Source organism: Helicoverpa zea, chromosome 19, assembly GCF_022581195.2.
Source record: "Helicoverpa zea isolate HzStark_Cry1AcR chromosome 19, ilHelZeax1.1, whole genome shotgun sequence".
NCBI lineage: Eukaryota > Metazoa > Arthropoda > Insecta > Lepidoptera > Noctuidae > Helicoverpa > Helicoverpa zea.
In genome coordinates this window covers 10093353-10107596 of record NC_061470.1, presented here as the reverse complement: position 1 = coordinate 10107596, position 14244 = coordinate 10093353, and the positions used below count along the sequence as shown (strand labels likewise).

The following is a 14244-nucleotide window of genomic DNA, read 5'->3' as shown; positions in this document are numbered from 1 at the left end:
ATTTCCTAATACAACTTGTTAAACTAGGAAGAAGAATTAAGACTACGTCTACATATTTCAATAATAACATTACAATGAGCAATCATAATAATAAATTCGTTTACAACAATTTCCCGTACGTTGGCACGCTAATATTTGTGTCAATGACTCATGGCCTGCAATCTTACTATTGTATAAAAACACTAGCTTTACCGCGGTTTCACCCGAATCCCGTGGTAACTACTGCCTTATCCCGGGTAGAATATAGCCTATGTTATTCAGGAATAGTCGAGCTTCTCATAGTTGAAAGAATTTGTCAAATCTGTTCAGTAGCTTCAGAGCCTTTAAAGTACAAACAAACAAAAAATGTTTCCTATTTATTACATTGCTATAGATGTAATCACGAAAAAATTGCTTGTAGTTTGAGTCGGTTAAAAATGCGTCCGCGTTTGACCAGGTTTCTTGAAAGTCTTAGGTAATATTAATGAGTTTAAAAATGCTTATTTGATTAAAATGTGGGTCATATATGTATGACAGACGTTGTTTGCATAAATATCGAGATTATAACAGTAGGTAGTACACGCGATTAATATTAACTTATCTAAAAAACCCTATTTTTAAATTCAAAGCGCTGTAAAAATTGTTCAGAATACTCTTACAACAATAAGAATTTATAATAATCTGAAATATTTATCTCGAGAACAGCTCTTAGGCATGCAAAGTAAATAGGGAAAAAACGTTGATCTTGTAGAACGACCTTGTAGACACGTTTCTGAAAATTCACGTTTTCCTCCATTTAATGCTTACTCGTAAAATATTCTTATAATCTAAACTGGCACGGGTAAAGTTCTGCGCAGACGTTCGACTGCGATTTTAATTACCATACCATATATTGCTTGCGGGTTTATCTGATTCTCATTAAAATATCATTAATCAAATCAAACTTTCAGGCCACTTGAAAAAACAACATTTATTTGCAATTATATTTCAACATAATCTTATAGGTATGTAAACCTTACCACACATAGGTTAAGAAAATAACTATTAGAGAAGACTTTTCCCAGCCGTAGAATAAGGCCATCCATCTCCATTCCATACTTCCCGATCTTTCGAACAAGCATTCTCAATTCTCTCTTATTTTTATTAAAACATTGCCCGGGTTAAATGGAAAAGGGTAAACAATGTATGATCCACAGACATTGCTAACACCTTCCAAAAAAATCTTTATGTCCTACAAGTACAAAACATTAGCCAATAAAATCTCTTCTACAAATCTTCAATCGATCAAAAGTCGCAGCCGCAGTTATGCGCCAGCCTTTACAGTCAAATGTTATCTTCCAGTAAACATGTGTCAAACACTATAATAAATTATGTATCGATGAGTCACTGTTTGTATGTTTGTAACCAGTAATGAGGTTTATTGCTTTACTGCATAAGATAATATTTATGAAAAAAAGACTGCTCTACATATATGTAGGTAAACGATTTGACCAGATTCATTTAAATTGTTTTGTCCCCTAGTTCATCAACCTTGGTGCATCTGATGTAGGTATATAGGCCATAAATAGTATGATGTACCATTGAGGAAAATATTGTGAAAACATAATACAATTGTTATTTTGATCATGTTGCACAAATATAGCAATTAACACGTATTCGATTTATTCGTGGCTAAATAACAGCCACACGGGTCGATGGGTCGATCGATCAGACAGTTAACGAGTCCGTGGATCACGGACTGTCTTGAAATGCCGATTTCCTCTGTGGAAAAGATAACTAAATCCGAATTAAGAACCTTACAGCGTTCTAATGTTATCATCTGTTTATTTATTTATGTTGTTCTGGCTAGGTAATTGTCAGATATTGTTAAAACTACAATATGTTCAAATGGCCTGTTCTTTGTCCAACAGATTCTACGACGAATGCAAAAGGAGGTATAACATCAAGTTATGGAAAACATTCACAGACTGCTTCAACTGCTTACCGGTTGCTGCGATAGGTGAGTCTAGATAATAATTTCATTTTTCATATATTATTTATACCAATTAATGTATTATTTAGCAAACAACAATTGTATGGAACTAAACCGATTTTCCTCTACAACCAGGATAAACCATTCATACAATCAACGATGATCATTCGCATATAAACGTGTCTTGAAAATCGATTGCCTACCCTGTCTTTAAACATAACTAGCTATTGTTTATCAGTTGAAAAAAAGTGAGAAAATTGCCTGCTCACTGATCGGTTGCGTACAAAAAATTCGCGTGCGTCTATACGCTTGGTACGCCTATTACGATCACCTATTAAACTTCGTCATTGTAAGTTAGTAGCTACTGCGGTTTCTAAGGGCTAAGCTACATAGCCTTATTGATATCTAGACCGGCCACGGTGCACGTTGTGGCTAGACAACACTGGTGAAAGCGGTGTAGAAGCACTTCTTGGGTCGTAATGGCGTATTTATCTATGTTAGAATGGCTAGACAAAAAAGAGATTGTCAAATTGGGATGTGTTACACGTAAAAATAAATAATTGTTGCATGATTTACGTCATGTTATTACATCTGTGACCTAACGAACATGCAAAATGCTTTTAGCCTCAAGGCAATGGCGTCTTCCTTTATCCTTCTTTCATCACAGTCAAAATTACTACTATAATTTTAAACTATCTTTCTTTAATTAACAACCAGTTTCTTTGCCTCTTGAAATGCCAATACTTGATTCTCTTTTTGTTAAGTATATCAAAACCTTCCCGGATAATTTTTGTCACAAAATTACGTACACGAAATTCGCAAGAATAATGCCAAAAAAGTATGCAAAGAATCCTGTCGCGTTGCTGAGTCGAAAACCGGAATTTGACGCCGTGCCAACGAAACAGTAAAAACTAGGGAAAGTTTTTACGTCACTTTACTTGATTCTCTTTTAAGTATACTTAAATATAATTATATACTAGGATTTATGTGTCTGAAACAGCTCTAAGTAGCACTGAGATAAAAATAACTTAATACGCCCTAAATATCTTTCAGACAAACGATATTGGATTTTGTTATTATCTCATGAATTTTACGAACGTTACGTGTTTACGTATCGATCCTGTTTCGCAATTTCGCACGTTGACGTAATAATTTTATGAAGTCCTAAACTTAGTACATAGTCATTGAATTTGGTATTCAGCAGTCTAGGCTCTCCGACATTTTAATAACGTCGGAACTTTGATTTATTTTTGAAGTCCTTGAAAACGAGCTAGACGTGTCAGTTCAATGTCAAATAAAAATACCTACATAGTAAAAATATCTTAGAAATATCAAATTAATAAAAGTTTTAAACTTAAAATTAAAGTTCATGAGAATTATGGCGCTTCCTGTTGCCCAGGATCTACAAGACAGGAGTAATGTAATAATTAACATTTAAACACAATTGTACAAGAATCCCTTTTTCCCCTGATTTTCAACCCCGACCTTAAGGAACTTCTTCACAGACCAACACGAGAACTTCTGCTCCTTTGCTATACTGATGAACCTTTAAACTCTCAATACTGTCCTCATTACCCGACAGAAAAGGTCAAAGGCAGGGTATTGTTTTAAACTATTACGTCATATGCCTTACCCTACATGTGGCATAGTACATATTTTTAAGGCCGTCCCGTATTTGCATGCCATGTTCAGTTCGGTGATTGATCTAATTAGCCGCTCAGCTGACTGTGAACTTCGCTCGCGATGGACGCCGGATCCAGCTTAAAATCGTTAGTTGGCCATTGTTGGGATTTTTTTGTAATATAAAAAGTGTATTCCACGGATTCCACCCATGTGCTTTTTGGGTCACATGTTATAGAAAGAAATAATCCTGGATAGTTTGTAAGGGTTTGTAAGGGTTTGTACTATTGTGTTTGTAATAATTTTATTAAAAACTTTGCAATATGTTTTTTGTTCGACCTTTAATTGCTAAGAAGGAATTGAGCAATTTGTGCTCTCATTTTAAAAGGTCAGGCATTTAAACAAAAATGTATTTTGAGTCTTTTCAATTTACCTCTAAACGTTTACATGATTGAGTCTGGAATATAATTAGAACTGAAAGTAAATACTTTAAACCTATTCAAACCTAAAATTGTTAACTACAACATGTTGTAAAGTTACGTGCTCGAACCAAAAAGTAGATCCTATTGAGAAGACCGAACAAGACGAAACTAATTCCGAATTTCCAACTTCCAGTATCAGATATTTGCTTCAATTTCGTACCATCTCCCGTATTCCCTGTAACGTATCATCGTTCGTCGTACATGCGTATATCGGTTGACTCGCTCACCGCAACCCGAAGGTCGCGTACACTGACGCTATATTTATCAGATCTGTCTACACACTTTTGATTCTACAGTATAAATAGACGGTATAAGTAGGCATATGGATATGTCGCGATTGAGACACCTGTATCTCTTGGCAGCTGATTAAGATGAAGTGTTGTGTTGACGGCGAGATTATTGGGTAAAATTTGATGCGAAATTTTTCAGTGGTGGATTGAGTAAGATAAATTTTACAGGCCATATAAAAGCCCCTGGTCCACTCAATACCAATGGTTGTCAGGCTTTCTGGCTTCTAACTGACTACCCGATTTGACTGCCAAAGATGTTCAAATCACAGCCGGGATCAAACAATATAACGTGCCTTTCGAAACTCCATTTCATCACAAAGAAATCGTAGTACCTTCACGATTTCTATAGGGTTTTTGGCTGTCGAGTAACTGCAGTGTTTTCATTGAGTAGAAAATTGTCTCCCGATCCCTACGGTATCATACCGAATAAGACCCTAGGTTATAGTAATAAAAAATAGGTACATGATTAATTGCAACACGTCTCATTTTAAAGATGGCATCTTCAACACAATAATGAGGAAAGGGAAACCAGATGAATTAATCACATCTGCCAAAAGATAATGTTTTCAAGCCGCGTATGTATATCTCACGGCCACTGACGAGTAAGAGTGAATAAATTGGCGACCCCGCGTCGGAACTGGTCATAAATAACAAAAGATTTATGTAACCGAACGTGGTTTAACATAATGCAAGAGCTGCTTTTTGGGTGCAGTCTTCGGTTTATAGTGTGAGCGGAATATGGAATGACGTGATAGAAGAGTCTTTCCAATTTATGTAGTCTGTTTGTCAAATAACTTCGCCCTTCCGAAGTTTTTTTAGCGCCTTTTGCATGAGCAGTAATGCTGTTAGTCGATTTTCGGATATGCAAAGTTATTTCACAACAATTGAGTGAATTTGTAGAAAAACGTTTTGGTACTGCAAAAATATTTTGTAAAAATATGTATTAACAACAAGTCAATAGATATTTCATACTTACTGATAAATTTTGAAAATTATAATCGCTAAAGTAATATATCATTCCAATGTTGACCCTATTTCTGAATACCGATACAACTTTGCAATTTACCTAAAACCGTTGGTCTGGAAACTGAATTATGACTACAAACAAATAAATGCGATGCTGTTTGTTTGTTAACTTTCTGAATGGATTATTTGTTTAAAATTTCATTTATCATTAATTATTGAAGCAGAGTAAATAATGTATTTATTTCTACTCGTTTGGTTAATTCTTGAAGGTCATTTGAGGACGCGAAAATAACAGCTAAGTTCTACATGTCCCAAATTTCACACGTCTTGTCATCAATTTACCAAAAAATATAATACTAAATAATATTCACTAGGGAGTTGCAAAAAAGAATCATATTCCTCTCACAGCGGCTGTCACTCTTACATTACCGTTCTACCATTACTTATATTACATCGTATCGTTCCATCTTATTCCACAATTTCCATACTCAAAGAAAAATAGCTAGAAACAGCTAAAAGAAAACTAGATATTGATCGGCAGCATATGTGATGCGAGACTGATGGAATGAATATTTAACAGATTTCTATGCATTTATTTACATCGCAATAAGGTTTTGCACAAGGGAACTGGTCTGCACAGATACTACCGTTAATTGCATATAAATCATAGTAAGAAGATGAACTTTTTGTTAAATAAAATTGATGGAAAAACTGCCAAAGATCAGTGAACTTCAAGTGCCTTTTTTATCGTTTCAATCTTTGATACTATCAGTCGGCCAACTGTCTGGGATTTGCGACAAATATTTTGATTTAAACTGCAAACAACAGATCTACTGAAAATCGCAATAGCCGCTAAATTGACCTAAAATTTAGATCAAAATCCAAATCTACATTTGGAGTCTTTGTTTGCACTCCGGTCCCACAGTTCCATCCGTTCTATATTCCCAACAAAAGCCAGTATTTGCTGACAATGCAATAACGACACGGTTGCCATGGCGACAGCCGTATGCAAAACCACTGCAGTGCAAATTATGAGCCGTATTACCGCCGGCCGTTGACCTCCACCCGAGTTCATAACTGGGTGACGTATTATTAAGAATGCTACATGTCAAAAATGAGACACGTACAAAACTTTTATTTGGGTTAATTAGATCAGAATATGAAATTCGGGGATGTTATTTTTAGGCAGACCCGAATTTCGTACGCAGATTCTCGACGTTCTTGCGTTGTTATAACTGAGTTTTTAAATGGACTGTGTGACTGTATAAACTCACTTCTATATGGACGTTATATGGGCTAGAGTTTTCTTGTCTGAAGCGAATTTCCGATTTTGATTGCGAGCTGGAACTACGGCAAAGTTGTAATTTGATTGCGAAATTGTTGTCGATTGGTTCGTAGCCTCATGTGCATGTAGATAGGCCATTTTGATTCGTTATTAACTTGAATGTCTCGTTAATGGTATTTGAAGCTTCTGTTACCAGCCGTCCTATCTCCCATTAGATTCTCCTGTATATAAAACACGGATGAAATCGGCACATAGTTGATTGTACAAATACGAAAATAAACTATTCTATTAAACGATCGAAATGGTATAATGGTGAAAGAAGTAAAATTCGATGGAAAATGGTCAACAAGTCATCCATTTGTTCCATTCTTAAGAGCTAAGTTTTGGCACAGGTGAACAACAAAGCAATATTTCAGCTTTATCCTTGAAACTTATTCGGTTATATCTGGTATTTATGAAACTTTTATCTTACTATGTAGGAGGCGTGTTACATATTTTGTAACAAAAACTGTTTTGGATTCTTAAGTAGGACCGCAATATTGCCAAAATAAAAAGCCCCTTTTAAATATATTTTTAACGTCAGCATAAATCACGTACGTGGCTTTATTTCATAAGCCATTTGGAAACAGTTGTTACATTATATTGTCATCCTAAAATTTTAAGCTCACAGTCGCGTCAAAATCCATTACAATAATCACTTTTTAATAGCTTGTCTGTGACAACGTTTCACACAGTTACCATAGACAGTGACGCTCCAGATGTCACTAGGTTCCAAAGACAAGACTATGATTATAGTTCGGCCATTCAGAGAATGCGTTCCTGACACGTCGCGATTGAACTGACGACGTAACTTTGCAATGGCGTTGCAGTTACGATAAAAATATTTTTGCTGGTTGTTTACCGTTTTAACAATTGAGGAGCATTAAAACAACATTATTATATCAATAATCAATGAATGTTATAATTTTGTGCCAAACTGAGTGTCAAATAACTTGGTAAACAATATTTTTCTAAATCTATACTGCGCTATTACAAGGTTATGTCAGCGGTTTATATTTTGTAGTGCTGTGCTAAAAATAACAGGCAAGTATCGTAATCTGTTCTTATACAGTTATAATATAAAATAATACGTTTTGATTTTCTTTTTAAGAATTGGAAAATAATGGACTATAAGACTTAATTATAACGTTTATGAAATATAAAAATAAAACTATGACCAAACCGCATTTTTATACTTAGATTAAAAATGGTAACCCCAAATGGCGTTATGGGCCGCCATTTTGTGACGCTAAAACAGTCGTCCGTTGTCGTTTCGTGCGCATAGACCACGTTTTTCAAGTGTTTTCGATCTGTTTTTATTTGATTACCCGGCTTTTGTTAGACCGAGATATCAGGATTGATTCTGTTATTGATAATAATATAATTATACATGTAGGCGAAGATGATGATGAAGACAAGACACCACCTCCTCAAGCAAATCGGAGTCTGATTAATATTCTGTTCGCACATTCAATTCAATGTACTTGTAACAAAGAATAAATAAAACAATTTTATTATATGAATATTACCTTTTTTTGGTTTCCACTTAAATAACTAAAATATAAAACAAATGATTCCGCCAATTTAAAACGAAAATAATCTTAAAATAATGCGGCGGTTCATTTTGAAGGAACGGTAACGAACTCAGTGTTATGTTGTGCCCATCACTAGTCGTGACTAACTGATAGGTGTCAGGAACGCATTCTCTGAACGGCCGAAGTATAATTTATACTCTTTCATAGATAAAGCTATGTCAGACTTTCGGGGACATTAATTTGGCTCCGCATTTAAATGTAGGTTGTAAGCCGGGATTAATTTTCCTCGAACAAAAGATGTTTTGCAAGCCCGGTTTGGGCGCGAAAGCTGTCAATTGATGAGTTCGTCGGAACCCCTGGACTGTGAAGCGTTCTATTGAATTTGGCCTTGTTTGATTGGCGTCGGGTGTCTGCAGCCTATTTTCGAAAGTTTGGTGAGATCAATACTGTTTTGTATAATAGAAATAAATGGGTAGTCCCGAGTAGTAACCGAGGATAGACTCTTTTGAGTTTTCGCGAAGTAGGTTAGGACTTAGTTGATTCTTTGTCAGAAATATTGAGGAGTTTATAGAACGGTCTAGTAATCACACACAATAATTCGATTACCAAAACATGTACCTATGAAATAGAAAGTTAGACTTACAGCACCCTTTTGTGCAGTAGGGTAAGGCCTCAGATTTTTTTTTTGGAAATGGCGTTCAAACATCATTATTCTGTCTCGAATCGTGTTACACAAACCTTTTGCTTACACAAACCTTTATTGCATTGTTGATGTAAACATCAACGAGTATCGATTTACAGTTGTTTTCCTTTGAATAATGTTTTTGTTGAATCGAATCAGTCAATCGAGACGTTTCACTAATTGATGGTATTGCATTACGGAGAATCGATACATGATATGTGATGATGCAAGCGGAAATAACTCGCTATGTCGCAGTATCGATTTCTTAAACTAAATTGCTGCTTTAACTACATAGTAGTGTTAGTATGCTTTATAATCATATATTCCCTCACGACCTATTTATTATATGTTGAAGTTTCTGCCTTTCAATAGTCCATACACTTCAACACATTCTTACACCTTAAGGAACTCTTTCTAATCCCAAAAATATTCGACACCTGCGCCAGGGCTGGTCACGTGCCTCCCTTTCGATTTCCCTTCGTGGTACGCATACAAAACGCCTAACGAACCTCGCAAGTGCTATACAGTAAGCGACCCCAATCTTACGCCAGCCCTGATTGGTCGAAACGATCGTAAATGCCTGGTACAGGGCACATTTTGGTTTAAGGACGCAATTTGAGTGGTCACTTTATTGCTCTTCTCTGGATTAGACATAACTGTTCTTAAAAGCTAAATGGGTCGAGGCAGTTAATCCTATGGCTTTGTGATAAATGAGGAATGTGTTAAGTCTTGTTTTGCTTGCTTTCCTTGAGGATATCTGAGGTCTTCCCACGATTTTGTGGTTAAGGGAAAAATTGTGTTTCTACGTGTTTGTCATCTAAATTATTATTTTTTTTTCAAACTCCATAGAAAGGGTTTTACTTAGTAATGTGGGATAATAGTATTTTCTTTTATAAAAGACACCATTGGATCGATAGTCACGACACGCCCCCGTGTTCACAATCTTTACAATACATAGGAAAAGTGATGTATCACACACAACATTAGTTCGTGACAGTTTCACTAGCTTCTACTGATAAGGAAGAACCTTCACTCAATAGGAAAACCTATTATAATTAGCGAAGAACCGTAGATTTTTCATAACAAAAGATTAAAATAAAATCTCCAAGAATTAATATATCAGACAAGATCATGTTTTTATATAAAACTGGCCTTGTCTTCAATACAACTAACAGAAATATATCAAAGGTCAAACTATGAATTTTTGTCTTAAGAATTGATAGCCATGTTGTGTTTAGTTTAATGTGTGCTTAAGTGCATACTAGTAGTGTATGCACGTGATTCTTGATAAGGAAATAATTTAAAGATAATATCAAGGAACGTACATATTTGATGCTACTCAACCTTGCACTGCATCCTTCCGATTGTATGTGCAGAATATTAATTACATAAACATCACGTTGTTTTTTTCCCAAGTCGTAAAAACAAGAAGAAAACTGTAATGGATTAGGGCATAATGTAAATTACATTATAATAATAATTCAACAACATTATTTGTACGATATGCTTATTCAGCAAAACTGACCATAACATACTTGGAATAACAGATAACATTATTTTTTCTCTGAACTCCACATAAATTCAGTTAGTCCAGCAGTAATACAAAACACTGTTGCCATTTTATGTTACCGAAAAAACTGGTACAAACTACGCGCAACAAAGTTGGTACTCAATTTACAAATTAATTTTCTTTCTACGAACTCTCCTGGGGTTAAGTTTTGCTATTTTCAGTGCCATAACAATTTCTAGGAGCTAATACCTAACAATTTCAGCTAGCAATATCCATTACAGGACAAAGTACTTCAGAGACTGGTCCGATAAATAGTCCTCAGGGATAGTGCTTAATCGCACAACAACCCCTTTAAGTCCAAAATAACCCAATAAAGTTAGATAGTTTCCAAACACAATTTACGTTAAAGCCCTACAAAATTTCTATATTTAATATCATGCTATGATTAAAAGTCCTCGAGACAGGATTGTTTACAACGAATTTTGCAGAATTTTCAAAGGGCAGCGTTTTCAATATTTGACATTAGAAGTCACTCTTCAAGATCAATAAGGGTCGGTCATGATATTGCCCCATTTTATGTTAATATCTGAGCGCTTTATATGTAGATTATATGCTTTATGTAATATGCAATCGCATATTTTACCCTAGAAGCGTAATAAACTAGGTAACGTTATGTGTAATATTTTGAAGACAGATTTACGGGCCATGATCATGGCCTGCATAACCTACGATATACGTCATAAAGGATACATTAATATTGTCGTTAGACAGGATAATCCGTTTAGATTTACCTGCCTATATCTAGGGATTTAGATGATAACGTCATTACGCCTGTATTCCTAGAGGTACAGACAGCTTAATTAACGATGATTAAGATTCAAAACGGTACCAGGAATCTGCATAGCGTAGGTACTGGTCTTAACATATAGGTACAATACCTATATTGATTCTAAATAATGAGGCAGACTTATTAACTGCATAACGAATAGAAGAGGCGATGATATTGGTACTTGAACAAAGATTAGGGAAGAATATAGGTAGATGAAATTTTGTCAATTGTACTGGACGCTTGGAAGGAAGAAGTCTATGCCTAGAAAAGGAACAAAGTAGTTCAAATGACGCAGCCTGGTGATGATCACCTCAGTCAGGACTTAACTTACGTCTATCTTACAATCCTGAACATAAGGCTTACCAAAGCTTATCACATAAGATTAGTAAATTCACCTGTCAGTATTAGTCTAATTCCAACAGCTACACTAGACAAAGCGTATGATTAGTCTGAAACTTAGCCCGGCTTTTAACACGTAATCTAGGTAATGGCTCGTGGATATAAAACGCGAGTATAGGTTGACACCGCTGGCATGTTTACGACTGTAGTTCAAGGTCTGTTTTCTATTACTATGTCGAACGGTGACGCCTATCTTTAGTGGAACTACTATAGGTTTTATTACTTCGTAGATGAAAGGGTATTTATAATGTTGGAGTATAATGTTTTATACATAATAGAATCTTTATAAAGAGGTTTTTTTGTGATGTAAAGATCAGAAAAGTTTTAGGCCTTAGCGAATCTTTGTCCACGTGTATCCAAGAGTGCATTTGCAGTAGTCTCTGTCTATTTAATTTTGTTATCAGATAATATTCTCATCGAAACAATACTCAAGAGTGATATATCAATAGTGTAAAATATTTCGATGATACGACCAAACTTTTATCATTTACAAGTTTTATTTATGCGCCATTGAGAACCACCCAAACTGATTTGTTTTGCGCACCCAATTGTTTCTCACAAGTTATTAACTTGTAATAAATCCGTATCGACTTTGTAGTCACCTCGGTACCCTTCAACTGTACCTAGACTGGATTCCAGACACGCCTGTGGGAACAGACAATCTGACCTAGACTAGCAGACGTTCCCAAAATTTGTTATATAGAAATTAATTTAACCAACGAGTTCTTCATCGCTGTTTGTGGTTTTAGTTCAAAAGCAACGGATGGCTAAATTATTGGTTTTGAAACAGAGTACTAAATACTGTTACAGCCTTTTTTATCATCCCACTGCTGGGCACAGGCCTCCTCTCACACGAGAAGGATTGAGCGTTAATCACTAAATACTAATAATTATTAATTATTATATGGCAACCGGCTAAAATATCAAGTCGAAATAATTGAGATCTTGCAAGTGGTTAAAGACGGCATATGGCAGCTTTCAAGCATTATGTTATTCAAATCATGCAGTTAACCTGAAATAACCGTCATTTCTTCGAGGTTTAAAATAGTCTTCCCCACCCTTGCCGTGCACCAAAACTTAATTTGCGGGATTTCTGTAATACGAATTGTACTATTCCACATCCCACCCAATCCTACCTACAAACAACATTAATTAATCACAAATTGATGTTCTAATATTACTGTTATGGACCATGTGATTAATTCGGGCATTATAAATAATGCCCGGCATAATGCTCGGGCATTAGAATAATGTCTAGCTTTATCGGGCCAAGTGATTAATAACTATCTTAACTTCATTATTTATCACATTGCACGGGCATTATTATATTGCTACATGACAGTTGGGCCATTTGATAATAAAGCTATATTTTAAATTGTGTACCTCAAAATACCATCACAGTGGCAGTTGTTCTAATAAATAAATCCTGTTAGACTTGCTACATATTTTATGATTATTGTTTTAAAATTTATGTTCTATTTTAATTATATTTTCATTTGACTTTTACTAAGAGAAGATGTTAATATGCCAAATATTGAGTCTGATTGCTTAAACTTTTACAGCCTTACTTATAAACGTGAATTAAATAATAAGTAATAATTAAGGTCTGTTTAAGAAAATTCTTACTCATAAACGTTACTTAGTCATGTCTTAACTAACATTTAATCACTACTTAAGACTTTAAGTAGTGATTAGTACAAATATTACTAAGACGGTGATTAGAGATTTTTATAAGTAAGGGGGATAGTTTATTTTGTTTTATAATAATAAGTCATTTCACAAATAAAGTATCTCGACTTAGCGCGTGAGGTTGTCGCCATGTGGAATGTCGACACGGCTGTTATTGTGCCGATTGTCGTTACGGTCAATGGTTTAATAGCCAAGAGCCTCGACCAACACCTCAGGAGGCTCTCATTGGGCGGCTGGATCAAGGGACTGATTCAGAAGGCAGTACTCCTTGATACGGCGCGTATTGTGAGGAGGTTCCTGTCTCTGGGACCCTAACCACCGGTACCTTGGACCCTGTGCCCGATATCGGTGGCCATCTAATTTTAATATTTTTGAATGTTTTTTTATTTTTATAATTTAATATTTAAAAATGTAATGATATGTGGACAAACAAATAAATGAACTACCAGTGCATTTCTATAAAACAAAGTTAAGTTGTAATTTTTTTGTTTTTTTAATTATTTTTAATGTTATATTTTTAATTTATGACTTTCCTTAACTTTTAAATTGCAAAAGCTAGTGGATTTTTAAGGCAGAAGTAAGGCATAATTAATCCAAATCATGAGGCCGATTATTAAAGTGGCTTAATATTTAGTTTATTTTAAGTTAAATGGCAATAGCAATAAAAAAATGAAATTAAATATGTTTGTATTACTTTGCCCAAAAGGTCACGGGCAATATGTATAGTGCCCGGTCAATTTGATTATTTAAATAATTATTATCAAATTGCACTCTCATATTGGGCATTTATCATAATGACCGGGCATTATGTATACTGCCCAATTTATCACTTGGTCCATAACATTACCACAACATCTATTTCTAGCAACAACAACACGCTATTTTCATTAGCTAATATGAACAATACAATACAAGCAATATGAACGATCCGTGTATCAACAGGGGTGTCGTGTTGATTGCAATAACG

General features: G+C 35.0%; 1 protein-coding gene across 2 annotated transcripts in view; it reads left to right on the top strand.

Annotated features, from left to right (window-relative positions):
• The window catches only part of LOC124639751 (serine/threonine-protein phosphatase alpha-2 isoform-like), a 56377-nt gene that overhangs the window by 11438 nt on the left and 30695 nt on the right, over positions 1–14244 (top strand). For both annotated transcript variants that reach the window (XR_006985496.1, XM_047177218.1), the window contains exon 4: positions 1890–1978. Coding sequence is in view for 1 of the 2 variants with exons in the window: in XM_047177218.1 (XP_047033174.1) it covers positions 1890–1978 (89 nt within the window). In the remaining variant the exon portion in view is untranslated. The remainder of the gene's footprint in view (positions 1–1889; positions 1979–14244) is intronic.